This window comes from Balaenoptera physalus (genome assembly GCF_965194825.1).
Source record: "Balaenoptera physalus genome assembly, chromosome: 10".
In the NCBI taxonomy this organism is placed as follows: Eukaryota; Metazoa; Chordata; class Mammalia; order Artiodactyla; family Balaenopteridae; genus Balaenoptera; species Balaenoptera physalus.
In genome coordinates, this window is record NC_138889.1 from 99,807,774 (window position 1) to 99,832,990 (window position 25,217).

The 25,217-nt window shown below is 53.0% G+C and overlaps 2 protein-coding genes across 16 annotated transcripts in view; one reads left to right on the plus strand and one right to left on the minus strand.

Moving 5' to 3' along the window:
- The window catches only part of ATG13 (autophagy related 13), a 50,068-nt gene extending 47,228 nt beyond the window's left edge, over window positions 1-2,840 (plus strand). For 8 of the 14 annotated variants that reach the window (XM_082410783.1, XM_082410784.1, XM_082410774.1 and 5 more), the window contains one exon: window positions 2,542-2,840. In XM_082410783.1, the coding sequence (XP_082266909.1) occupies window positions 2,542-2,823 (282 nt within the window). In that variant the 3' untranslated portion in view covers window positions 2,824-2,840. Of the gene's footprint in view, window positions 1-585 lie in introns of all 14 variants that reach the window. The other 6 variants (XM_082410776.1, XM_082410786.1, XM_082410775.1 and 3 more) reach the window with 2 other exon arrangements.
- Window positions 2,841-5,662: 2,822 nt separating this feature from the next.
- On the minus strand, window positions 5,663-25,064 carry ARHGAP1 (Rho GTPase activating protein 1). Of its 2 annotated transcripts, XM_082410813.1 has the most exons (13): window positions 24,899-25,064; window positions 21,157-21,338; window positions 20,839-20,934; window positions 14,068-14,155; window positions 9,926-10,057; window positions 9,467-9,553; window positions 9,168-9,266; window positions 8,684-8,791; window positions 8,528-8,604; window positions 8,276-8,353; window positions 7,753-7,881; window positions 7,466-7,569; window positions 5,663-7,321 (listed from the first exon to the last, which is right to left on the minus strand). In XM_082410813.1, the coding sequence occupies exons 2-13, from the start codon at window positions 21,287-21,289 to the stop codon at window positions 7,151-7,153; spliced, it is 1,302 nt and encodes a 433-aa protein (XP_082266939.1). In that variant the 5' UTR covers window positions 21,290-21,338; window positions 24,899-25,064; the 3' UTR covers window positions 5,663-7,150. The 2 variants fall into 2 exon arrangements, with proteins under 2 accessions (XP_082266939.1, XP_082266940.1); XM_082410814.1 differs by lacking the exon at window positions 7,753-7,881.
- Window positions 25,065-25,217: the final 153 nt, after the last annotated feature.

Below are 25,217 nucleotides of genomic sequence, written 5' to 3' on the forward strand. Positions count from 1 at the left end.
GTTAAACTTAACTCCTCATGGTTCTGTTTTTTTGTTTTCATTGTTCTCTCTCCACCCCCTCTAACGAATCCCCTTCTCAGCTGATGTAAAGATGCAGATTCCTAGGCCTCACTGTAGACCTGCCGGGTCGGAATCTCTTGGGAGTATGGCTGGGACTGCATTGTTCATGTGCCCCCAGGGGATTCTGATGCCTGCGCAGCGCAGGCTGTGAAGAAATCATTTGTACACGTTCTGAATTTGTAGGGCTCTAAACCTACTGTGTTATTCTAATGTCAGTCTCATCGGTGCCAGATACTTCACGTTGAATTTCTCTGTGTCATCCCGTTGTTGCCATGGTCCTTTTCCATCTCATTATGTGTGTGGCCGGCTTGGATTCCCTAGGCTGTTCTGTCCACCTCCCCAGCCTCCACTAACCCCTGCTGGGCAAAGGCCCACTGGCCAGTGCCTGCTCAGTTGCTCGGCACTTTGCTCTCCAACCCAGCACTGCTGAGCCGGACTCTTTGCCGTGCTTCCTTCAGCCCAGGGTGACAGCCGGCTTCAAGGCCCTACCTGAATAAGCAGCTCTTCTCTCCCCTCCCGGTACAGGACTCACTACCAGAGAAGCTGGCTGTGCACGAGAAGAATGTCCGAGAATTTGATGCCTTTGTAGAAACCCTGCAGTAAAAGTTGGTGTCCTCGAGTACCAGCAGCATCCCCTTTTTGTGGTCCCAGGAGACAGAGAGCCTCCCACTCGTCAGCTGCTCTCATCCCTTGTCCCGCTTCAAGCCAGGTGGAGGGGAGGCTGGTTCCCCCACGGGGACCCGGAAGTCCCTGCTCTTGCACTCCTGGAGACTCACGGCAGCAATGAAGGCCAGTGATAGCATTTGAGAGGACTCACCCTCTGACCTCCCTCTGCAGGGCCCTCTGCTTATACCGCCCTCAGCAGCTGCTTCACAAAGGCTGTCATCCCGCTCCTCCTGCCGGCCCCCTGCCCCGGGTTTGCCCAGCAGCTGGCCCCTCGCCTGCCTGCCGTTGCCATCCACCATTCGACATTCCAGCTGGTAGCCCAGAGACTGGTGTGGAGGCAGAAAGAGGAAGGAGACAGTGCTAGGAGGAGGAAGGAAGGAAGCTCTCCTTCAGGGTCTTTCTCCTTTAGTTCTGGTATCCTCTTCCTCTCTCTCTCTCCCTCTCTCTGCCCGTGCCTGTATTTCTGGCAGTATGGCAGGCTTCCTGCCCAAGGAGATGAGACCCCTAGAGTCAGCCATTCCCACCCTGAGGCTGTGCCGGCCCATCCGAGCAGCCCTGGCGGCTGCCTGTGCTCAGCTCCGTGGAAACAGAAGCCTCCCTCTCTAGCATTCTGTCATTGGAGTCACAGCAAAGGTTCTCTTTCCTCTCCCGTCCCCTGTCATTGCTCCTTGGTTATAGAACCCAGTAAATATTTATTACTTTCAGAGAAATCAGATATTTTGTAGAGAAAACATGTTTGAGGTTAGACGTTTTCACTTGGGGAAGGTTGGAGGGCCTCTTCCTGGGGCAGCGCCGCCTCCTGTAGCGGTTCCTCGGATTCAGGTTGCTGCCCTGAGGATTTCCGTTCCCATGTGTATAAGGTGGGATCCAAGAATAGGGCTGGCTGAGGGCAGCAGAACCTCCCAGAATTGCTGCATTTGAACTGACATCACGCTCTGCCTTGGACATGTACATATTCCTGGTGAGAACTTTGAATCTCCCAGCTTCTCCAGAGAGACTGACTCTGTTCTGGCAGCCCAGGAAGTCTTGGGTGTGACATGTGATGACTCCCCAGAGCTGTGGTACATGTAGTGCCCGAGGGGCACTGTGGCCCCGGGGAAGGCCAGACAGGCCCCTCCTCCTGGGGCATTTGTTCCTGGTTCTCAGGGCTGGGTTACGGGCCTTTTCCTTCTTCCACCTAGGCCTAACCACCACCTTTCTTTAACCCCAGGGTCTGTACACTGCCCTGGGGTTTATTAGTTGGATTGGTTCCTTGTTGAGAAACCAAAGCTGGGCATTCAGGTATTGTTACTTGAGTTAAGTCAAGGGCCCAGCCTCACCCACTGACCATCTGTTCCTCCCCGCCTAACTGATAGGCCCAACCCCACTCCTCTGGCCCACCTGGGGTATTCATTGGCAGCAGCTGTTCTGCAGCAGAGCAGGCGGCCCTCAATTGCTTGTTAGCAAGTGCACGTGGCATTGTTTTCACCTACCAGGCTGATCTCTGAGGGCTGGGGTCAGCTCTGATGCTGCCTCAGTTGGGCTGAGCCCTGCCCCTGTGCACACATTCTCCTGCCTAAAAAAGTGTTTCCAGTAGTGGCGTCCAGCTGGCCGTCCTGTCACTGGGCCAGAGCACACCTGTGGCCTGCTAAACCAATCTAGGCTTACCCCCCAGGCCCCAGCACTGAGACGGGGGAAGGCCCCAGTAAGTTACTGATTGCCCCCCACTCCCTAACCTCATCCCAGTATCTCAGCCGCTGCCCTCTTCCAAGGCCAAACATGGAAAGGCCTGTTAGCCATTTGCCTCTTTTGACTCCTAATTGTTGGCCTCTGCAGGCAGCAGCCTTTCTTCAGGACCCCATCAGTGAGAGGCCAGGGAGGCTGAGCCCTGACTTTGAGCTGAGCCTGGGAGGAGCAGAGCAACTGTCAAGGCCGGCCCTTGTCCCTCAGCCCTGTACAATGAAAGGTATGAGCCCTAGACGGACCCGCACAGCACCCCCGGGACAGGGCTGGGACCAGTCGTGTCTCCAGGTGGGAGAGCCCCTCCCGCTCCTCCAGCCTACTTTATTTGGAAATATTGAGCTATACTTTAAAATGTATTCAAGAGATTTCCAATAAACTTTTTCTGTACTTTATAGCCTCCTGTCCTGCAAGCTGTCGAAAAACCTAGCCCACTTCCTCCCACTTCTGGGCAGCCCCGGGTCACCGACAGGCTCCGTGGAGGGAAGAGCAGTGCCATGTGAGGCACAGCAAGGTTTCAGAGCCATTCAGGCTGTTTGGAGTCCTGGGGCCTTGGGCTGGTTGGGAATTTTTTTTTTTTTTTTTTCCTGGCTGCACTGTGTAGCATGTGGGATCTTAGTTCACTGACCAGGGATCAAACCCAGGCCCCCTGCATTGGGAGCATGGAGTCTTAACCACTAGACCACCAGGGAAGTCCCAGGAAACCTCTTAGAGCCTCATTTTCTTTGGCTGTAATGTTTGCATTTCAAGGCTTGTGTGAGAGTATTCAGTGAGGTAACGTGTATGAAGTAGACGTGCATGTGAGGTACGCCCATAGTAAAACCCTCAGAATGGGTAGACCGTTATCTTCAGCTCTCTCTCCTTCCTACCCAGCACAGCTCACCACTCACCCTGGGCAACAGCCTTTGGCTCAGAGGGAAAGACAACTGACAGGTCCCTGCCATGTTTCCAGCAGAGGCCAAGCAGTGGGCGGGGGACTCCCCAGACTGCTGGGATATTTGCTGATCTGGTGTGAGGGATTGTGGCCGAGCAAACCAGACAGAAGGGAAGGGACTGAGTGAAGTAAGCGGAAGTCCAGGTCCCATGCATGTTTGTTTAGCTGCCCCAATCTGACAAACAGCTGGAGCCAGGGCACTGGGCTGGTCTCTGAGGAGCCAGGAAAAGTAGAAGAGCCCTGTGGGGATTATTCCTGCCTGGGCCCCTGGGGGCTTCCATGGCAGGTGTCAGCCCTGGCAAAGCCAGCTCCTTCCTCCAATTTTGCCTGCAGTGGCGGGAGGCAGTGGAAGGTAGAGCTGGTGTCCCAGAGGAAGAGGTGGTTCTAGAGGCTGGAGACTGACAAACCCAGGCAAGTGCTGTCTTGGTTGCCTCCCACGCCCTTCAGGCCAGAAGCCAGGCCCCAGGGCAGAAAAGGACTAGTTAGAAAGTTCTAAATTGAACTCAAACCTGGGGCTGAAAAGAATGGGCCTGCCCACTGCTGCCGCTTTGGGCCCTGGGGGGAGCCCTTGCTTGTTAGTGAACTGCATGTGACGCTGACCATGATACCTGACCACGCATCCAACTCCTGGGTCAGAAGTGGTGGAAAGACTGTCCTTGGAGTCCTCACCTTCAGTTAGGGGTCCCCCAAAAGCAAAGTGTTCAACTGCCCCTCGTCTGATGGTGTCCTACCCCTTTAAGCCATGTCACTCACTACACTCTGCCCCCAGAGACCCACTGTTGCCAAGGCAGGGGTAAACTGGCTTTTGAGTCACTCAGCAGAGGCCCTGCCAGGAGCCCAACCCAAGTAAACAGCTCTCTGTCTCCTGCTCCCCTGTCTTGTCATTTCCTTGGGTCACTGCCCTTCTGTTCTAAATAGTCACCCAGCTTAGAGCTGAGCAGAGCCAGGGAGACAGGCCGCCAGTGCCTTCTGTTTGAGCTACCTGGACGAAGGTCACAGTTGTGCAGGCGGACTGGCTTCCTGGAGCTCAGTGCCCGTGTTTATAACCATTGTCTTGATCCTGCAGCTTTGGCTCGGCTTCCCTAGCCCAAACAAGCAATGAGGAGAAAAAAAGAACAGGCCTGACTGAGGCCATCATAGCCTCCTGATTGCAGTCAGCAGGCAAGCAGCAGACAGCTGGAACTTGACCAGTGTGCCAAGTGGAATTCTGGCCTGCCCTCCCTGTGACAAACCATTTTAGTTTTTCAATTGTAGTAAAATACATGTAACATAAATTTTACCATCTTAACCTTTAAAGCAAAGTAAAACTGCTCGAAAGAGGAAAGCTGGATCTTTCATAGCCTCCACGTGACTAGGTGGCAGGTGGAAACAGCCAAGGCTCTCAGGCTGAGGGGCGGGTGGGGAGGACCTGAATGGCTGGGAGATGAGGGTTCCAACCCTGGCTGCTATACAAAGTTGGGACTATCACTTCATTCCTCTGTGAAATGCCCATCATTCTGGTTCCCACTGGGCACTCATTCTGTTATGTAGTGTATATGTTACGGTCAGCCCTCGCATCTGTGGGTTCCACACCCGAGAGTTCCCGCAACCTTGGATAGAAAAATATTTGGAAAAAAAAAAATTCCAGGAAGTTCCAAAAAGCAAAACTTGAATTTGCTGCATGCTGGCAACTATTTACATGGCATTTACATTGTATTAGGTATTATAAGTAATCGAGAAATGATGTAAAGAGAGGATGTGTGTAGGTTATACTGCAAATACTACACCACTTGATAGAAGGGACTTGAGCATCCTTGGATTTTGGTGTCACGGGGTCAGGTGGCTGGAACCAGTCCCCCACACATAGGGACGACTGTGTGTCTGATCTTCAGAGAAATGAAGCAGCAGTCTTGGACATGGGATCAGTTACATGACAATTACCAGTTAGAGCTGGTTGTGAGTGATGGAAGTAGGATTCAAACCCTGGTCTCACTCTAAAGCTGTGCTGTGGTCCACCACAGTCTGCTCTGTTTTGGGGAGAGAGGTCCTGGTTATAGGATATAGCACTTGGTGGCCAGTTGGAATGCTACAGGTGCAAAAAGGAAGGTGACTGCACACTTCTAAGCCTGGAATATGGTCAGAAAGCTGGCTTCATACCGGCTCACAAGTGAGCAGGATGAGGAAGGGGTCAGACTGACTGGGGAGGGGACTTCCTGAAGCCCTATCTGCTCTTCTTCCGCAACCATACCACACCTCCCCCCCAGTTATGAGCCTCCATGCCCACTTCCTTATCAGCCAGGTGGGCAGTTTTCCATCTCCATTTTTATTGAAATATAAAAAGTGCAAAGGTGAAATACATGATTGGTGCCAAGGAAGTCATTGTGAATGTGAACGCTTGATTCACAGTACAAGTCCCCCCACCCCCAGGTAAAGACCAGTTGGGGGGCGGACAGGGGAGAGACCAAATAGATCCACGAGGCTGCCCAGTAAATGGGGCTCTGAGCAACACCTGATACAAAGGAAGGAAGGCAGAAAGCAGAAGCCTGGGCCTGGCCTGGAGACACAGGGACTGACAGCAGCCACACCAGGCCTTGGGACTCCTGACATGCTAGTGTCCTGGGAAAAGAGCCCAGTGAGGTCAGGCCCAGGCCACACCCAGCTCACAGATGGGGCAGGACTGGTCAGTGAGGACCGCCACAGTACAGGCTCTGGCCAAGGCTGCAGGAAGGTGGTTCACCAGGAAGGGACAGCTGGAAAGAGGGATATCCATCATCATCAGGGTCCAGGGGGAGGTTGCTAGAACTTACCTGGCAGGGGCCAATCTAATTAGCAAAGTCTCTACCCAGCCCCTCCAGGAGTCCAAAACTGGAGGAAGGAGCCACCCCAGATCCTGAGGCACTGAGTCACCCCTGGCCAGAGCAGGGACCAGTGTGACTCCACAACAGATGTGGCTAAGGATCTATCCAAGTAGGAAGGGAGGGGAGGCAAGGCATGGGGGGTGGAGTGGGCGGGGACTGCTTGTCAGTGGTCTGACCAGACACTGGGGGGCTCTCGGGGGTGAGAGTGGGGTGTCTATTTTGAACGGATGCTGGGACTCAGCCCTGTCATCCAAGCTGCCAGTCCTGGCAGAACCAGGGGGCTAAGACACCCTGGGGGCAGTACCACTTGGGAAAGGCTGACCCAGGATGTGTGGAAGAGAAGGCAGACACAGGACTCCAGGCTGTCATTCGTTAACTGTGGAAGTACCAGAGGCTGAGCCATCAGAGGGGAGGACAGGAACAGGCCTTCACCCAGACAGGGAGGAGTCTCAGCAGGGCCAGCCCAGGCCAGCTCAGCCTTTCATTCCCCAGCAGTTGGGAAGGGGAGGACCAGCCCCAGCTACCAGCCCAGCCGGCAGTGATTTTGGCATCTCCAGTTGCCAGGGGAAGAGGCAGGAGAAAGCAGGTAAGCAAGCGGTTGCTGGGGCCAGTCCTCCTGCCTGAAGAGCCAAGGCCAGCTCTGCAGAGCCCGGCAGGAGCCAGGGATCCAAAGAGGCAGTGAGAAGTATAAGGCGAAGAAAAACGTCTTGTGGTTACAGCGAGGCCTCCAGGGCTGGTGAGGTGGGCTGGACAGAAGGGGAGGAGGAGCTGTCCAGTTGGCTGGCTCCAGCTTCTGTCTCCAGGGGGCTCACAGCCCCTTTCTGGGCAGGAGCCCTGGGCTCCCGTAAGGCTGAAGCCAAGAGAAAGAGTCCAAACCGGGGCTATCAGAGAAGGGGGCGGGTGGGGCAGGGGCTGGGCTCAGAGCCCCTTGGAGTCAGGGCTGAAACAACTCCCCTTGATGATCCAGGAGGAACTTAGTGAAGGTATTGATGGGATTAATGGCCTTGAGGGTGATGGCAGCATCCTTGGCCCACAGCAGGTTAGGGCCGAAGACAACAGCCAGGTTAGTGTTGGTCATCTTGTTCTGGTCACAGAGGGCAGAAATCTGTGGAAGGAAAAGGGGGCTGCAGCAGGAAGCCACAGACGCCGCCTCCCACGCCTGGCAACCACACCCAGGAGCAGCAGCCAGGGCAACTCCTCCTCCCTCTCTCCTCCAGGTAAGCGGTAGAGGCCCAGGCCGAGGTCTCACCTGCACCAGGAAGGCAGTGAGGAAGCGCAGCACCAGGTAGTTCTCCTCGGGCAGCATCTGGAAGGCCTGCAGCGTCGCCTCCACTCTCTGGCTCTCGTCAATGTCTATGAGGAATGGGGGCCGAGGTCACAGGGGCCCATGGCCGGACTGGTTCGGGAAGCCCTGTCATGAGGCTAGGGGGAAGACCCAACCAGACTTTCCTTGAAGGACAGGCCAAGCCCGCCTGCTCTGAGTCCAGCTGCAACCCCAACCTGCAGAAGCTGGAGAGGGGGAAAAGGGGCACTCACTGAGGAAGCCCACAACGTGGGAGTAGAGGTCAAAGGTGAGCAGGGGCTCAGGAAGCTCCCGGAGGAAGGTCTTGAGAATGACCGCTGGCAGGTGCAACTCATTGTACTGGTGGAAGTCCACAGGCAGCCCTGGGGGTGGGGAGGGGAGGAAGGGTGGGGAGGAGCTGGGCCGAGCCTGGAGACCAGCAGCCAATCCGGAGGCCAAGCAGGCCCCACAGCCTGACTTCACCCTTGGCCACAAGCCTCCTCCTCCCACTGAGACAGGGGGCACAGGGTCAGGCCATCTGGGGAGTGGGGCCCCCGAGCACACACCACAGTTACTCCTCGCCTCCGAATGACCCTGAACCCAGGCTCCAGAAGCCTGACCTACGAGAAAGTAGGCCTGGGACAACCAGGCAGGAGTGAGACCCATATAATTATACCAAATGCCCCAGAAACCTCACACACGCACATACACACGCGTGCGCGCGCGCGCGATCTGTACTGGCCCTCTGGGCTTCGACACATCCCTGGGGCCACTCACCCATGTTGTACTTCTGTTGCACCTCCCGAACAACTTGGGTGTTGGCCGACCTCCGGAAAATCCCCTCAGTGGTGAGAGCTGGGAAACAGTGGGGCCTGGTGAGTCTCAGAGCTCTGGGGCAACGTGCGGACTCCCCCACCCATTCTGTGTCTTGGGGTCCCGGTCAGGGTCAGTGTGGGTGCTGGTGCACGTGGGACCTTGCCCAGCCCTGCCCAGCAGCTTCCCGAGGGGAGAGGGCTCCCCGGCACTCACCGTGGGCCTGTAGGTAGGCAATGGTCTCCCGCAGCACGAGCGGAATGGGCTCCTGCTCTGGGTTCTTCTCCCGGAGGCTGTGGGCACAACGCAGTGATGGGTCTGCAGCCCTCCTGGTCCCCAGGTGCCAGCCCCGCCCACCTTTCGCATACTCACTGCTGCAACGAGACCCCGAACTGCTGGTTGGGCAGAGGGGGCCGTGGTGGCATGGGCTTGGGGGCTGTCGCAGGGCTCTTCTGGGTGGATTTGAGGAAGTCATCATACCTGGGGAAGCAGCGGGGAGGGTCAGGGCCCCTACCTGGCTCTGCAGTCACTATGGCAACTCTTGTTTGACAGGCACTTACTGTGCTATCTTACATGGATTACCTCATTCACTCCTCCCACCAACCCAGCTTTACACAGAAGTGAAGACTTTAAAGAGATTCGGTTACAGAGCTTTTCACTGACAGATACAGGATCTGGACTTGCTCTCTCTGACCCCATGTGCTGCCCCTTACTCATCACATCTGCTTCCTTCCCCTGTGTATCCTGGCGCTCTCAAGGCTGCTTCTCCCCTTGGCCGGCACATCCTACCCCCACAAACATGATATATGTGGACAATGTGCCCAGTGGGCACACACAGCCCGCACCCCGGTCTCACTTGAGCACTTGGCGAGGGATCCCCAGTTGCTCCAGCTTCACATGCTCGCTCAGCTCACTCAGGTAATTCACATAGAAGATCTTCTGCCCAAACTTGAAGCTGCCGATGGAAGAAAGGGTATGGGTCCAGGGTAGGCCTGCTTCAGCAGGCCTCCACTTTCTCCTCAGCAGCCCACCCAGATCGGACAGAGGCCTAGCCCCAAAGTGGTCGGTCCCCAGGATGCTTGGCTTCCTCAGGTATCTGCTTCACAGTTCAAGGGGAAGCACAAGAGACGGGTTTCCCGCCCTGGGCCCACTCACCTAATGATGGGCTTGAAGAGGATGAGCAGGGTCTTGATGAACATGGTGGGGTGCACGATGTACAGAGCCTTGATATTCTTCTTGTACCTGCAGAGGCAGAACGGGGAACTCAGGAGTGGGCGTGGTAGGAGAGGCACAGAGCTAAGCTCTTAATGTACAGTTACTGATTTGATGACTCACAGTAAGCCTGCGAGGTAAGTGCCATTGTTGCCCTATTTTACAGATTAGGAAACGGGCTCAGAGAGGTTAAGATGAAAGGTCACAGAGCGAGTAAGTAGAGAAACTGGTATTTAAGCCCAGGCCATTCCAACTTGAGACTCTTTGTGTTTAGTTTACCCAGGTGGGGGCGACCCGCCTCCCCCGGCATGGAATACGTTCCTGCCCAAGCAGAGGGCAGCCCAGAACCCGGCAGAGCTGCTGGCCCCCGGGCCCTGGAGCTCCTCCTAAGCCCTAACCCACTTGCGGTCAAACTCCCGGTAGGCGTCCCGGAGCCAGCTGAGGGAGGGCTTGTTGTCGCTGGTCAGGCCGTGGTGCAGGTAGAGCAGCGTGTAGTCGCTCTCCACATACTGGTCCAGGGTGTGCTTCAGGTACCTGTAAGGGACGAGCCCCACTCAGGCCTGCCCTGTATGCAAGTGGGGCCCCATTAAGACAGAACCAGTGCCCCAGGAATCCCCTCCTCCTGCCTCCGCCAGCCCCTCTCCTGCCCTGTCTGTTCTGGCTGCATAATCAGTCACCCTGTTGGGGTGGAGGAGGAACGAGGTAGTGGCTGGGCTGGGTGGAGGAATAATAAGAACAACAGCAGCTCTCAGGTTTGAGCACTGACTAGGAGTCAGGAGACCAGGACTCTAACTGGAGCCGTCTCACATACCTGCAGTAAAAATGGGAATAACACTTCACTCACAGGATTGCCCCGAGTCAACAGTAAGGATGACAGTCACCATTTACCAGTATTAAGCTCTTAGTGTCTACCAAGCACTTTGTATGCAATATCTCATGCCTTCCTCATTATAATGGAGGCCAATACTATCCCCTTCTTATGAGCGAGGGCAGTGAGGCTCAGAGAGGTCAAGCACTTCTCTGAGGTCACACAGCTTGTGGTGGTGGGGACTGGAGGTGAACTAACTCCAAGTTTTGCCTTGTTGATCATGGGACAGCTCTGCCTTTTACACTCCCAGCGCTGTCTGTAGAACACTGTGCCCACGAAAGGGGATCAGGATGGTCAGAGGGTCCCCTCCCCTGCTCCAGTCACTGGACGTTCTGTGGACCAAAGACCCACACCTCAAGTTCCCTATGCTCACAACACAATACCTACCACCCAACACAAACACACATACCGGTGTTGGGCTTACCTGAGGTGGAGAAGTATGAATTGAATGAACATGAATTCCAGAAAGGGAGAGGAGCCCAGTGGAAAACCCTCTTTCTGGCTGGCCAACAGCTCCCAGGCCCCAGCAGGAACACCACTCCAGGCTGGGAGGCTGGGCGTGCAGGAATGCTAAGGGCTTCCAAGGGGAGGAGGGAAAGGAGGGGAGGAGGGAAAGGAGGGGAGGAGGGAAAGAAGGGAAGGAGCCTTTTTTTTTTTTTTAATGATTTGGAAAGCTTACAGTTATTAATTAGAAATCTGACGGCTTTTGTTTTAATTTATTTAATTAGTTAATTTATTTTTGGCTGCGTCGGGTCTTTGTTGCTGCGCACTGGCTTTCTCTAGTTGCAGTGAGTGGGGGCTACTCTTCGCTGCAGTGCGCGGGCTTCTCACTGCGGTGGCTTCTCTTGTTGCGGAGCACGGGCTCTAGGCGCGCGGGCTTCAGTAGTTGTGGCTCGCGGGCTCTAGAGTGCAGGTCAGTAGTTGTGGCGCACGGGCTTAGTTGCTCCGCGGCATGTGGGATCTTCCTGGACCAGGGCTCGAACCCGCGTCCCCTGCACTGACAGGCGGATTCTTAACCACTGAGCCACCAGGGAAGCCCGGGAAGGAGCCTTGGGAAGTGCCCAAGGATGTGACTAAGTGCCCAGACACAACCTGACCTATCCCAGAGAGGCTAACCTAAACATTGGTCCATGGGTGCCAGCACTGGCGGACATGTGAGGTGTCTTATGCTGGATTTATTATCTTGATTCCCATCATTATCACTATACAGTAATTTACCCCTTACACACATTGAGCACTTTGCAGTTTGAAAAGAGCTGTCACATAAAAAGATGGCATTTTGCAACTATAAAATAGCAAAAGTTAGGGACTTCCCTGGCAGTCCAGCAGTTAAGACTCTGCGCTTCCACTGCAGGGGGCATGGGTTCGATCCCTGGTTGGGGAACTAAGAGTCCGCATGCCACGCAAAAAATAAAAATAAAAATAAATAAATAAAATAGCAAAAGTAGTAGTGAAAATACACTCATCCTTTGATGAATGTTATGACCTTTTGGAGGTCAATAAAGTGATGTTTATCAGAAGCTATAAAATGTTCATACTCTGACCTGATAAAAACACGTCCAGGAATTTATCCCAAGGAACTAATCAGAGATGAACAGAAATGTTTTTGTAAAAGGCTGTTCATTATAGCCTGTTTTATAATGGGGGGAAAAAAATGAGCAGCAAAGAATATTGGTTAAATAAATCATAGAAGAGGTATAAATAGAATACCTCACAGGATGTTTCTGCAGACAGAACCAATCTGTGAAGTTGGATGTGAGAACAGTGGTTACCCTTTGGGGTACTGCCTGGAAGAGCAAAGGGAAGTTTGTAGGTGTGGATGACGTGGGTGTATTTCGTTTTTGAAAATTCATCAAGTAGTATACATAATGTGTTCACTTTTCTGGATACACATACGTCAATAAAATTTTTTGAAAGGATATCCTTGAAGAATGTTTAATGCTCAGAAGATAAAAACATTATGTAAGATACAAAACTGACTATAGAGTTCTGCATATGTTATAGAAAAAAAATGGGAAGTGAATACACTAAAATGTTAACAGTGGTTTTCTCTCTGGGTGGTGGGTTTATGGGAGACTTTGTTAATTGCTGTCTGTATTTTTTCTTAATAGCTATCGACATTTTTCTACATTCTTGAAATCTGTGATACTTTACAAATGAATACAATGACATTTCACATGGCTCAGGAGAGACCTGACCCCAAGCACACAACTAGTAAGAGGCAGAGTTGAAGTTTAACTGGTCTTCTGCACCCAAGCTTCAGGCACTTTCTATTTCAACCCCCCAGATCTGGCTGGACAGCTGGGAAAAGCCAAGTCTGAGATAATCTGACTGAAAACAAGATGACAGGACTGATGCATGATGAAAGTGCCTCCCTGCCCGGCCAGGTGGTGGCGGGGAGATCCCGCTGGGAGGGAGTGGAGGATGGACAGGACGGGTGACAGAGGGCTTCCCAAAGGCAGACGAAGCCCCAGAGTGGGAGCAGCCTCGCTCAGCAAGCTCTCTCCTGAAAGCTGGGTGCTTTCCCATCCACCTCCTCTGACTTCCTCCCACTCAGCCCATAATGTGGCCAGGAGTCTATCACCTGCCTTGCCAGATGCTGTGACAATAAAACCAGAAAGGAGGACATGTGACTCAGCCACCCTCAGGCTGGGCTCCTTGGCCTGTTCCTGGCTGGGCCACGTGATGGGCCTGGACAAGGCTCTGCCTGCCTGCACGGCTGAGGAGCAGTGGGAGGAGGGCTCAGGAGACCAGAGAGAAAGCATTCACACAAAGCTGGGGAGACTCGGGCCTGGCCCTGGCTCACAGGCCTGCAGAGGCTCTGCAGTCAGGCCCTCCCCTTCTGTTGCCGTAGCCCCGGACTGTCCCCAGCCCCACACCAGCCCCTCCACACACACAACCACTCAGGATCCCAAAGAGCCAGTAAGGGCGGGGCAGACATTTGCAATTGCAGGGAGTGCTTTAAAGTGTCAGGAAAGCAGTGCAAGATGGAAACTGTACACACACTGAGGAGCCTCAGGAGGAAGTCAGTTATGGCTCTGCCTCCAGGGATCCCGCACCTGCTGTGGGCCCAGCACTGGCCTAGTGGTGGCTCAACGATGAACACTTATCAGAACACAGTCTGTCAAACTCCTGCTTTCAGTCAGCCTTCGGACTTGCATCAGGAGATTTCTAGACCAACCAGAGCTATTACCTGTATTTAGCTATTAGAACCTGGATAGGTACAGAAGTTGTTGGCACCAGACTTGGCACAAAATAACACTAATTATTCATGTAAATGATGAACAACTGCAACTGCCTCAGAAGCGCACCATATCGTTATCATAATCAGTCCTCACATTTGGACGGTATTTTACTTTTCAAAGCATTTTCAAATGCAGTATCTCACGCCTATGAGGAACAAGCGCTGTATTATTATTCCCTAAGAAGAGTGAAGAAAAAGAGGCTTAAAGAGATGAACACACTTTCCAAGGTCACACAGATGGTTTCCAGCACTAGAAACCAGATCTGACTCCTAGCCCAGTGCTCCCAATATAAAATAGCTCCCTCACTAGAAGAGGGGAGGCCTTGAGGGAGGCTTGGTACCCCTGGGGCAGGAAGGGACAGTAAAGAAAATGGCTCCAGGCCGTAGTGAGGATCTGAGCACGGGTTCCATCACTTCCCCATGGGTACTCACCCCAGGAGCTTGCTATGGTCCAGCTGGTGGCTCGGGGGCATTCGGCAGGCACTAAACACAATGATCTTCCGCCCATACTTGTCATCTCCTAGGTGTGGAGAAAGATGGAGCACAGTGGGTGAACAATAAGCCAAGAGAAGTCAGGTGAGGATCTGAAAGGCCAGGCCTGGAGACTGTACCATTTAGCGTTGGGGCCAGAGTGGCCCATGCGGACAGACCTCTGGGCAGGTGCCTGCACTCAAGGGTGTGTCACTGAAGAAAGAGGGACAGGTGGTCTCAGGGCTACAGAGCTGGGGCACAAAAAAATAACATGACTTCTTAAAAAGTCATGCCTGTGGAAACAACCCAAATGTCCATCAATGGATGGGTAGATGAAGAAAATGTGGTGTATCCATGCAATGGACTATTGGCTATAAAAAGGAATGGAGTACTGATAACACGCTACATTGTGAATGAACCTTGAAAACATGATGCTAAGTGAAAGAAGCTGGACATAACAGGCTACGTATTGTTTGGTTCCATTTATATGAGCTATATAGGTAAATCTGTAACAACAGAAAGCAAATTAGTGGTTACAGGTGCTGGGAGGAAGGGAGAATAGGGATTGATGCTTATGGTTATGGGGGTTGGTATGGGTGAAACAATGGATGAAATGGATGAAATGATGGAACTAGATAGAGGTGGTGGTTGTTCAACATTGTGAATGTACTAAATACCACCAAAGTATACACTTTAAAATGGTTAATTTTTTTTTTTTTTTTTGGCTGCGTTGGGTCTTTGTTGCTGTGCACGGGCTTTCTCTAGTTGCGGTGAGCGGGGGCTACTCTTCGTTGCAGTGTGCGGGCTTCTCATTGTGGTGGCTTCTCTTGTTGCGGAGCATGGGCTCTAGGCGTGCGGGCTTCAGTAGTTGTGGCACGCGGGCTCTGTAGTTGTGGCACGCGAGCTCTAGAGCACAGGCTCAGTAGTTGTGGCGCACGGGCTTAGTTGCTCCGCGGCATGTGGGATCTTCCTGGGCCAGGGCTCGAACCCGTGTCCCCTGCATTGGCAGGCGGATTCTTAACCACTGCGCCACCAGGGAAGCCCCTAAAATGGTTAATTTTATGTTATGTAAATTTCACCATAACTATGAAAACAAAAAAAGTCACACCCACCAAAGCAACTGTTATCTTGCCGTACATCATCTTAAAACTCCACACCTATTCCAGAAGCATCTCCTCTGAGCAGCCTGTATTTGAAAAACTTCTTGAAGCTACCTTCTCAGAAAGCCTGAGGCCAATGAGGAAATCAGTGTGATTACTTAATAGTCATGTCTTGTTCTTGACTACTAACAACACTTTCTGATTTTACTGCCAGAATTATTTGCCACAGTTGATTGACCTCTGGACATTTCTAAAAATCATTCCTTTCTCATTAAGGATATTCTAAAAAACATGGAGTAGAGAGGAGTTTGTAACACTTTGGGAAGGTGCTCATTTGAGTGTAATCACTGAGGGATGTCTGTCCAAAACTAGTCACTATTTCATGGTCTGACCATCTGGCTTTGTCATGAAGCTGGGGAGCTCCTGAGACATATGCCAGAGCCGCCCAAGGTGAGATGCTCTTCCAGGGTCAGTGTGGACCAGGGACTCCAAGCACAGCTCGATGGGGACAAGGCCTGGTCCCCACTCCCCCATGTCCCAGGGCCCTTCCCTTTATCTTTACCCTCACACCTCTCCAGAGTCATTCTTGCCTAATCCCCACTACTTCAGAGGCATATAAAAAGACCACTTACACAGCCCACACAGTCTGTCCTCCTTCTACCTCTGAGGATTCAGGGATTCCCCAACAACTTGCTGAGTGTCTTCTCCATGTTAAATAAACCGTGATCTTGATGATCCTTCTTGGTCAGTGACTTAACCCAGGACTCAGTGCTTTTCCAAAGTGGTTGCCAAGGCTCTGACCCTTTTCTCAAGGGCTGGGGCAAGACTCAGTGGAGGGGCTGAGGAAGGCTCCTGGAATGTGGGCAGCATGGCCCCAGTGCCTGCTGGTGGCCCAGCCTGGTGCTCTGGCCTGAGCTATTGCCTCACTGCCAGCAGTCTCCCACTGTGTCCAGCCTCTGGATCAACCCCTCCAATGATCCCATCTCCACCCAGAACACTGCCTAGCCTCTGCTGGCCCTAGCCAGGACCCTCCAAGAATTTCCTGGGTCAGCGTCTGAGGCCTGGCCCACCAAGCCCAGAGAGAGGCTCCGTTCTCCTTTCTAAACTGCCCCAGCTTCTAGCCTTGGAGAATTAGAAACATCTACCTGCCCTTGACTCTCCTGCCTTGACTCCTCCTTTCTTCCTGAACACCACCCCAAGCTGTATAAAAGCCCCTTAGAAAGGCTCACAGAACTTTGAGGCTTGGCCCCGCCAACCCCCTCTGCAGGCTCACACCATGCACACCTTTGGCCCAGTCCGCAGCAGGTGGCTTTAGCCTCTGTCTCTCATGCCAGACAGACTTCCTCTAGGCAATTCTGCTCCCCTCCTCTAGGCTAACTCCTTTGAATCCTTAAGACTCATCCCAGGCATAATCTCTCAGAAGCCTATGTCCCCTCCTCCTCCCCGCAGGCAGGTTAGCTGTCCCTTTTCATAGCTCCCAGCATGAACCATCACCCGTCTCCGTCATAACACTTTGACTCTCCTGTATAACTATTTATGTGTCTGTCTCCTCTAGTGGCTGTGAGCAGCTCAAAGACAGGGACTGTCTTGTCCATCTTTAAATGTCCAGATGGTCCAGAGCCCAGCAACGTGGCAGGTATTCAATAAACGCTGGTAGCCTGTCACAGGTCGGCATTACACGGTATGCACGGTTCTATTTCTGAGTTTGCTCACAATGTTATCTGGGATATGAGACTGCTTTGGACAGTTTCCCAAAGCCTGAGGCAGAATTTCTCCAGACTTAACAAGCAGAGAACCCTCTGCAGGCATGTCTGAGGAGGAGAGGGTACAGCTCCGTCCAGCAGCAGGTCTATTTTGAAAGACCAGGTGTCACCTGCTCCCCTCCACACCCTGGACCAGATCCTGAGGTGCTGGGTTCCTTCCAGGCCAGTTGGGGGTGGCTCTGTGGCCTGCTCTCATTCACTTCCCATAGGCTTTGACAGAAGAAAGAGCAGACTGGCAGTGGGCAGGGATGAAGGGTTAGACTGGCCAGCCCACCCTCGTGGACAATCTGGAGCTTCAGAAACCCCTGGGCCTTCTATTATGAGCCTTTGGGGCGGGGGGACATCATCTGTCTACTCCCCTCTAAGCAGAGGAAATGCCCAGGGTATAGCAGAAAATGCTGTGAGGAGCATGGAGGATTCTAAAAGATTCTCTTCATCACTGCCCTCCAACAGTAAGGCAGCCCTCATTGGCCGGCAGATTTGAGGACTTAGGCAGAGCAGAAAGTCTGAGCTCACAGGGCTCTGGTATTTACAGAGCTGGTAACTGGTTAAGCAGGCAACTGAGGTGAGAGGCCAGAGGCCTGTAGTTCCACCGCTCAGCTGCCCCAGCAACTTGTAAATGGGAAATTGGGTTCTCAACCAGGTTTCCATCGATGGGCATCCACCAATGTCATGATGTAATATAAAAAATATTACAAGCACATGCACGTGTTTTCTGGGGAAGAGGTCCACACCTTTCCTATTTTCAAGGAGGACTCCTGACCAGTTTCAAGAACCGCTTCCCTGGACTGTACGCTCCTTGAAGGAGGGAATATGCATTTCTCCTCAATGAATCCTCAATGCTGGGGACCTCCCTGGTGGTCCAGTGGTTAAGAATCCACCTTCCAACGCAGGGGATGCGGGTTCGATCCCTGGTCGGGGAACTAAGATCCCACATGCTGCTGGGCAACTAAGCCCACGCGCCACAACTACTGAGCTCGCGCACCTCAACTAGAGAGCCTGCATGCCACAAACTACACAGCCCACGTGCTCTGGAGCCCATGCGCCACAACTAGAGAGAAGCCCGTGCGCCGCAATGAAAGATCCCGCGTGCTTCAACTAAGACCTGACCCAGGCATAAATAAATATTTTTTTTTAAAAAATCCTCAGTGCTGACTACTGGACTTGTTCCCAAAGTAGGTGTTTTATAAATGCATGCCAAGTAAAGTCAGGATGGGGATGGGGGACAAAGGAGGGGGCTCAGAGAGGGACTGGATGGCAAGACTCCCAGACCAGCAAAGAACGAGACATGGGCAACCCCAGGGCTTAGCCCGTCCTCTCCTCCCTGGAGTGGAGTCCCATTGCCCAAGTCCTTGAGTGGCTCGGGCATTTGCCAGCAGGCAGGGTAACGGCTCCTACTCCTACAAGAAGCATGTGTAAAAAGGCCTGGGAGTCCCCTCCTGATCTCAGAAGATTCAAACAGATTTACCCTGGAAACTGAAGGGAAAGAAGGAGCTGGCAGCACTGGTGGCTCCAGAGCACTGAGGGAGAGGGCTCAAAAAGGAGGCACAGCGTTTGTGGTAAGCACCAGGAAAAGACCAGCCGCCGGAGAATGAAACCTCTGCATTACCCAGATACGGATCAGGAACTTCCCAGGGGAACCTGGGTATTAATCAGCAACAGAGCAGCTCCTCTAGCAGACGTTCTGGGACCCGCCAGACCAGCGCACTCCCGCGACCTGAGAGCAGGCCAACCAAGGAGATGGGAGGTGGGGGTCTGGGGCACATTGGTGAAAATGTGAAATTGTCAGGAATACTGCAAGCCAGCTGACATCATCGTTGGTGGCTAGAAATCTGCTATTTGTAGTTAGAAATTACACATGTTACAAATAATACAAATAATAGCCTTTCCTTTTTTTTCTTTCTGGAGGGCCAACTATTAAACCTTTACCAGCACACCACTGGAAAGAACCCACGTGGACCAGTCAGGTTTGACCGTGGAGCATGACAGCTACTGCCAGCAAGGAGAACAAAGGCTACAGAGGAGTTGGGGACATAACCCATCCTCCCTTCCAACATGGGCTCTTTCTCTGGTTTCCAAGGCCAGGAAACTGGCCTCCCAGGAAGTCACCATAGCCTCATCAAACAACTCTTGCTCTGGCAGTGCCAATCCAAACTCTTCTCAGCAGTCAGAGAGGCATACACATGGGGGACACCCCACCAGAGGAGCCCTGAGCCAGCACTCAGGCCAGGCCATTGCTTACAGCCAGCCCCACGACCCCCATGGACAAGGCCCCCCTCCCCTGGAGCTCCTTTCCCTTTGGGCTCTGGATGTGTGGGCTCCCCACACAGTCCCCACCCTGTCAAACCTCCCATAAATCCCCTGCTATTTCCAGCTCCCAAGTACCACCAGCTCCCAGCTCCCAGCTCCCCAGAGTGGGGCTGCAATTAAGCTGGCTCCACCTGGCCTCCACCAAGAGCCCTTCTTGATCCACAGCCCAGAGAGGCCAAGCACAGAAAGCCAGGAACACACCTACCTGGCTGGGCCCCCTCAGGCTCATCGCACCCTGGAGAAACAGAAACATGTTGCAGCTCTGCTTGCAGGGGTCACCTGGTGGGGATGGGGGCAGTCTCCCCTGCCCTGCCTTGTAACTTGGCCACATAGCCAGGAGGATGTCAGCAGAGAGACTCCTTCATATCAGACATCCCCATGCCCCAGTCAGGTCCATCTCTAGGAGTGAGGAAAGTTCTGAGCCTTCAGGTGACTCTCCTGTACTCAGGGCACTATCAGGCCAAAAAAGAACTCTCAGCCTTGCTTCTGTAGGGGTGATAGAGGCCATAGCCAAGTCCTCCAATCCAGACCAGGGCAGGCATCAGGAACACAGATGCCAAGGAAACACCTTGACGTTAGGAACAACCCTCTCAACTGCCCCATCCCTCCCTGAGCCCAGCATTCAGGAGAGACGGAGCTCCCTGCTGCTTCCCTATGGCCGGATGCCTCCAGGGCCCCCTCAGCCAGCACCACTCAGGGCTCCAGGGGCCACAAGCTACCTGGCTCCCCTTGCCCACCCCAATGCCTCAGGGCAGGGCCGTGCTGCCATCCTTGCTTACAGCTGAAGAAAAGACAAAAGATCCTACAATTCCAATTTCCTCTTCTAGCACTAGGACCCTACAGGCAGAAATCAGGTCATCAACATCTCTGCGACCTCCCTTGCTCCTGGAGGCTTCTGGGTCCTGCATTATGAACAGGAGGGCGGGAGCTCACTGAGGCCAAGACCCAAGGGGGGCTCCGCACTCATTCTTAGCAGGGTAGCACATCTGCGGGGAACCTGATGCTCCAGGAGTCATGTGGCTCCTAACTTCTGGAAGGAGGCTCTGCCATTCCAGACTTCCTTGAAGGTAGGGTTTCCCTGGAGGGACTGGCACCTCCCTGCTCCCCAATAACTGATGGGGAAGAAAAGCTGGCCTGAGGGCAAAGAGAAGGGAGATGAATGAACACTAATTGAGGGCCAACTACGTTCTGGCTGTGGGCTAGGCCCTGATATACATTCACCATTGACATCCTCTCAGCAACCCTGTGAGGAAGAAATGAGCTCAGACTGCAGAGCTGGAAATCAAACCCAGGGCTTTCACAGTGCCTCCCACACACCATCCGCCAGTGGAGATGATGAGGTCACAGGTCAGGATGTGGTTGCAGGTGAACAGACCAAGTGGCCCTCACAATCAAGTCTGTATTTTTAATGAATGATCCATGGAGCCTCAAGAGCCCCAGGGTCAGGGGTCAGACTGGCCCCTCCCCTGCAGCCCCTTCCCCTAAGGCAGGAGGGCCTGGCTTCCTTAAGCCAGGGATGCAGACTGTGAGGGAAAAGGTGCAAGGCTGGGTGTACTCACCTGCCACCTCCACAATCTGGTGCCGGGCAATGTCGTAGTAAGGGTCATCCCACTTCAGGTGTGTGACAGGTTCCGGGGAGCTGCTTTTGGAGTCATCTGAGGAACACAGCAAAGTCAGGGGATCATCTGGAGGTCTGGCACAATTTTCTCCCTGAGATTCGTGCTCTTTGGCCCTCCCCCCAGTAAGGCTTGTGCTCCCAGCCCCACCCTGGGGCTGGTCTGTTTGCCCGCATCCTGTCCTCCTGGGGTCTTCCTTCCACAGGAAGGGGGTCTCCCCTTCTAAGGCGCTTATGGCTACTGAGATCCAGCCGTACCCACCTGACTTGGGAAAGTCGGGCATTTCATCTGAGGGCCAGTTCTTCTCATCAATGGAGGCTAGCTTCAGCTGGTTCAGAGCCTGGCTGGTGTCATCCAAAGTCAGGTCGTCCTGCAGCTCTGAGAGTGGGTCCATGGCCAAGCCTCTGCCCCACAGCTTCACGCTGCAGAACCTGAAGAGAACCCTGGGAGACAGGAGGGAGTTGGTAGGTCAGTGACACACTCTTTTCACCCATAACTTCTATAGCAAGCCCTCCTGCTCCCACTCTTTCCTCCTCCAAGCTCCCTTGTCCCTGTTCCTCAACATTTCTCATCCTTGCCAAGAGCTCCATGTAGCTCCTCCTGGCTTTCCTGGCTGCACAGTTTTCTGGCATGTTGCCAGAAAAGGCAGCTGGGGCATAGGATGGCACAGCTCAGTGCCTGCCTTCAGGCCCTCCAGCTGGATAAGGTACAGCTGTGCCAGGCCCTGCACTGCCCACAACCCAGCTGGTTCAGTCGAGCAGTCCCAACTGCAGAGGTTCAAGGACCATGCCCCTCTCCTCCAGGGTCGTAGAGCACAGAAGCTTCCCAGGCCCCAGCAGTGATGGGGAAGAGATATTGCAAGAATCTAAGGAGCACAGGGCTGCTCCAAACCCCTGCCTGAAAAAGGTTAGCTGTGGCCCTGGCTACTCCATCCGTCACTCCTGGCCCAGGGAAGAGGAGGTGGCCGGAGACCATAAGACCTAAAACAAAAGGCCATGGCCAAGGGGCCCAGCTGGGTTTGCCCCAGGACAGGAATGAGGAGCAGGAAATGGAATCTTCCTGCCAGTCACTGTGACAATTTGCAGGCTCCTGGAGGCTCCCAAGCCCAATCTACTCTGGGGGGAGCTCCTGACACTAGTTTCAAGGTGGGAAAGATCAACAGACCTCCTTAAGGATTGGGGGGTACAAGTGGATAAGGAGGAAGCCCATGACACCCAGAGTCCAGAGATCCAGGGAGTGGAAAACAGAACAACAGCTGTTGCATGCGCGGAGGGAGAGGAGCCAACTCTGAAACTGGGTTTGCCCAGGTCTGGGGTGTGGCCTTAAGGATGTGGCTGAGTGCAGCCTGGAGGAGGCACCTTCTGCCCTCAGCCCTCACCAGAAGCCAATCCCTCTCCCTTCACAAGCTCACCATATGTGTGAGGGAGGGAGTTTCAATTCAACCCACTCGACCAACCCCAAAGAGGCTGCTCTAAGTCCAGTGCATTCCTGGAGCCTCAAAAAATGACATATATGGTCACAGAATCAGCAGGGCAGATAAGGAGCACAGACAAGACCCAGGCGTGGGTAGGGAGAGGAGAGGAGAACTGTGGGCCCAGATCCAGATCCTGAACACCTCTGAGCGATGTGACAACCGCCTGCGCACATCACAGCAAAGACTCCATCCGGATGGCAAACCAGCAGCTCCCTACTTACTTAGCAACAACCTAGCAACAACTACCCTGTTACCAGGGCAACCACACTGATTCAGTGGCAAAAGCTGTTTGAAGCTCCTGAGCCAAAACTGAGCCGCCAAACAGCCAGGAAAAAAAAAAAAAAAAACCAACTTATTTTTCTTCCTCTTCCTCTCCTCTGGCCTTATCTGCTACCCTTATTCACCGCTCACTACCAAAATACAAGTCCCTTCCCACAAACACAGAGAAAGAAGTTCTCTATTGTTTGGGAATGCTGATCTCCCAGCGAGTGCTGCTGTACCCCTCACCCCAGCTCCCCATTCCAAGCAACCCTCAGTCTTGAGAAAGCCACACCTGATTCAGCTATAAGCTCCTCCCCATATTCAACCAGGAAGCTGTGAGGGCTCCCCCAAAGGGGCCCCTGGCCAGGTAACAAGGACAGAATTTAGCTCACAGTAACCCTCCCCAGGCCTGAGCCTTCTCTCCATCCCTTCTGTTTGGTTACTGCCCAGGCACCAAGAGCTCCTTCAGCCCTGCCCACAGCAATTCCAGAGAAGTCTTTCTGCACACAGTGGGTGCTTGATGCAGTGAAAAAAACATGGGATGAGATACATGAAGAACTGGATTATAGCCCTGACCGAGTCACAAAGATGCTGAGCAAGTCCTTTTCCTATCTAGGCCTAAATTTCCTCATCTACAGAAGTGAAGGCTCCTCCCAGAAATACAATTCTCCAGCATTCTAAATTACTTGTGCTGAAGTGAACAACGGGATTAGAAGGAACAGCTGGGAGTTGAAGTATGTGTGAGGGACAGAGAGGGACACTCTCCAAAAGGGAGACGAGCTTGAACTCCACCTCTTCCAGTAACTCTTCTATTTTGTCAGTTCTTCCAGAACTGACCCCTCCCCCGTCCCATAAGCTCCTTTTCGAGCGCAACTAATCACAGTTGTTTCCACCTCCCAGCCAGCCTATCCTCCCTCACTACCCTCCAACCCACAGCTGTTGCCCTCTGTGAGCCCAGAAGCTCAGCTCCCATTCAGTGGAGGCGGGGGGGGGGGGGGGGTGAGGGAAGCTAGTGCAGGGCAATTCTAACATAAAGTAGTAGAAATGAAGCATCCTGGCTGCCTAAGACTCCTGTCACTTACAAGTCCTGCTCCACTCTGCAAAATACTCCTTATTGTCAGATTAGTTTTTCCCTTCTCAGTTGGTAAAATCTCTACCTTTACAATAATCTTCAAGAATCACTTTAGGCAGAAGTGTTAACCTTTGGGAAGTCCTAGAGCTCTCTGAAATTCTGAAGAAATTTGTGGACTTTTTCCCTAAGAAAAATCAGCACATGCATGAAATCTTGCATGAAATTTTAAGGGGTTCACAGGCCCTCTTTCCCGTTTAAGAAACCCTGCCTACTCAAAATTACATCTGGCACAGAGTTGATGCTCAGTCATTTGCTGAATGACTGAACAAATCAGTTTGTATCCTAAGAGGAAAAGGGAACCAAGCACCATGAACTGGATACAAATTATCTTTTCACAACAGCACCAGTGAGGTATGTATTACCAAACCCATTTTACAGTTTGAGAAACCGAGGACCAGAAAAAGTAAGCAAGTTGCTTAGGGTCATATAGCAAGGTCAAGATTTTAATCCATGTCTACCTTAAGGTGGTTGCTTTGTGCAGGTCAATCCCTCAATACTTCTCTAATGGACTGTCATTCAAGCGATTCTCAAAGTTCTACAAAAGGGCAAAGTAAAGCTTCTCTCCTAATCTCCTTCGTGGACAACTGAAATAACAACTTAAAATCGTATTCTCTGGCCTGGGGATCGCCCTCCTAGTTGGGGCTCCAGAATTGTGAAAATTCAAATCCCACAATACAACAGCAAAACTGTTAACTACAATCACATTTGCATAGAGCTTCATGGTTTACAAAACCCAGATTGGGTGTAATTATCCCATTTCACAAATTAAAAAATAGATATGAAAGTGTGGCCTAATAAGTGACAAAGGTGGAATACTTCCCCCAAATTTCTTGGTCTTAGTTCTTCCCCAGGTCGGACCAGGGAGATTTCCCCTTCCCACGAGCTTGCTCAATGACAGCCAGCGAGGAGGCCAGGAAGAAGGCAGCAAGGAAGCGAAGTCCTCTCACTTCAGACCCTCGAGGGGGGCCGAATCCCCGCAGCAGGAAGGCCAGGTTCCCAGGCCCCATTCCACCCTTACTCCCTTCCTCGGTTCCGCTCGGATCCTCCCCATCCGTATCCCAACCCTTCAGAAGACCAGGCCAGTCCCTCTCCTTCCCCCACCACCTCCCAGGGAGACCCCGCGCTCCGCAGCTCACCGTGGTGGGGCACCGCTCCCTCCGCCACGCCTGTCAAAGACAGGCAAACATCCGGCTCCGCGGTCGAATGGGAACCACCCCCTCCCTGTCGCTTCACTCCCCAGCCACTTCCGCCACACCTCCGACCCACTTCCGACCCACTGCCCGGTCCAAACATGGCCTTCCCAGGAGCCCCGCCCACTTCCTTACGTGCCCGCTTACGTGCCCGCCTGGAGGAGAGACAGTATAACCGTCCGACTCGTCCCTCCCAAAAGGAAGCCATTGAAACAATTAGTTCCTCTCTACCGGATACTCAACTCCCTAGTGGACCTCCGGAATT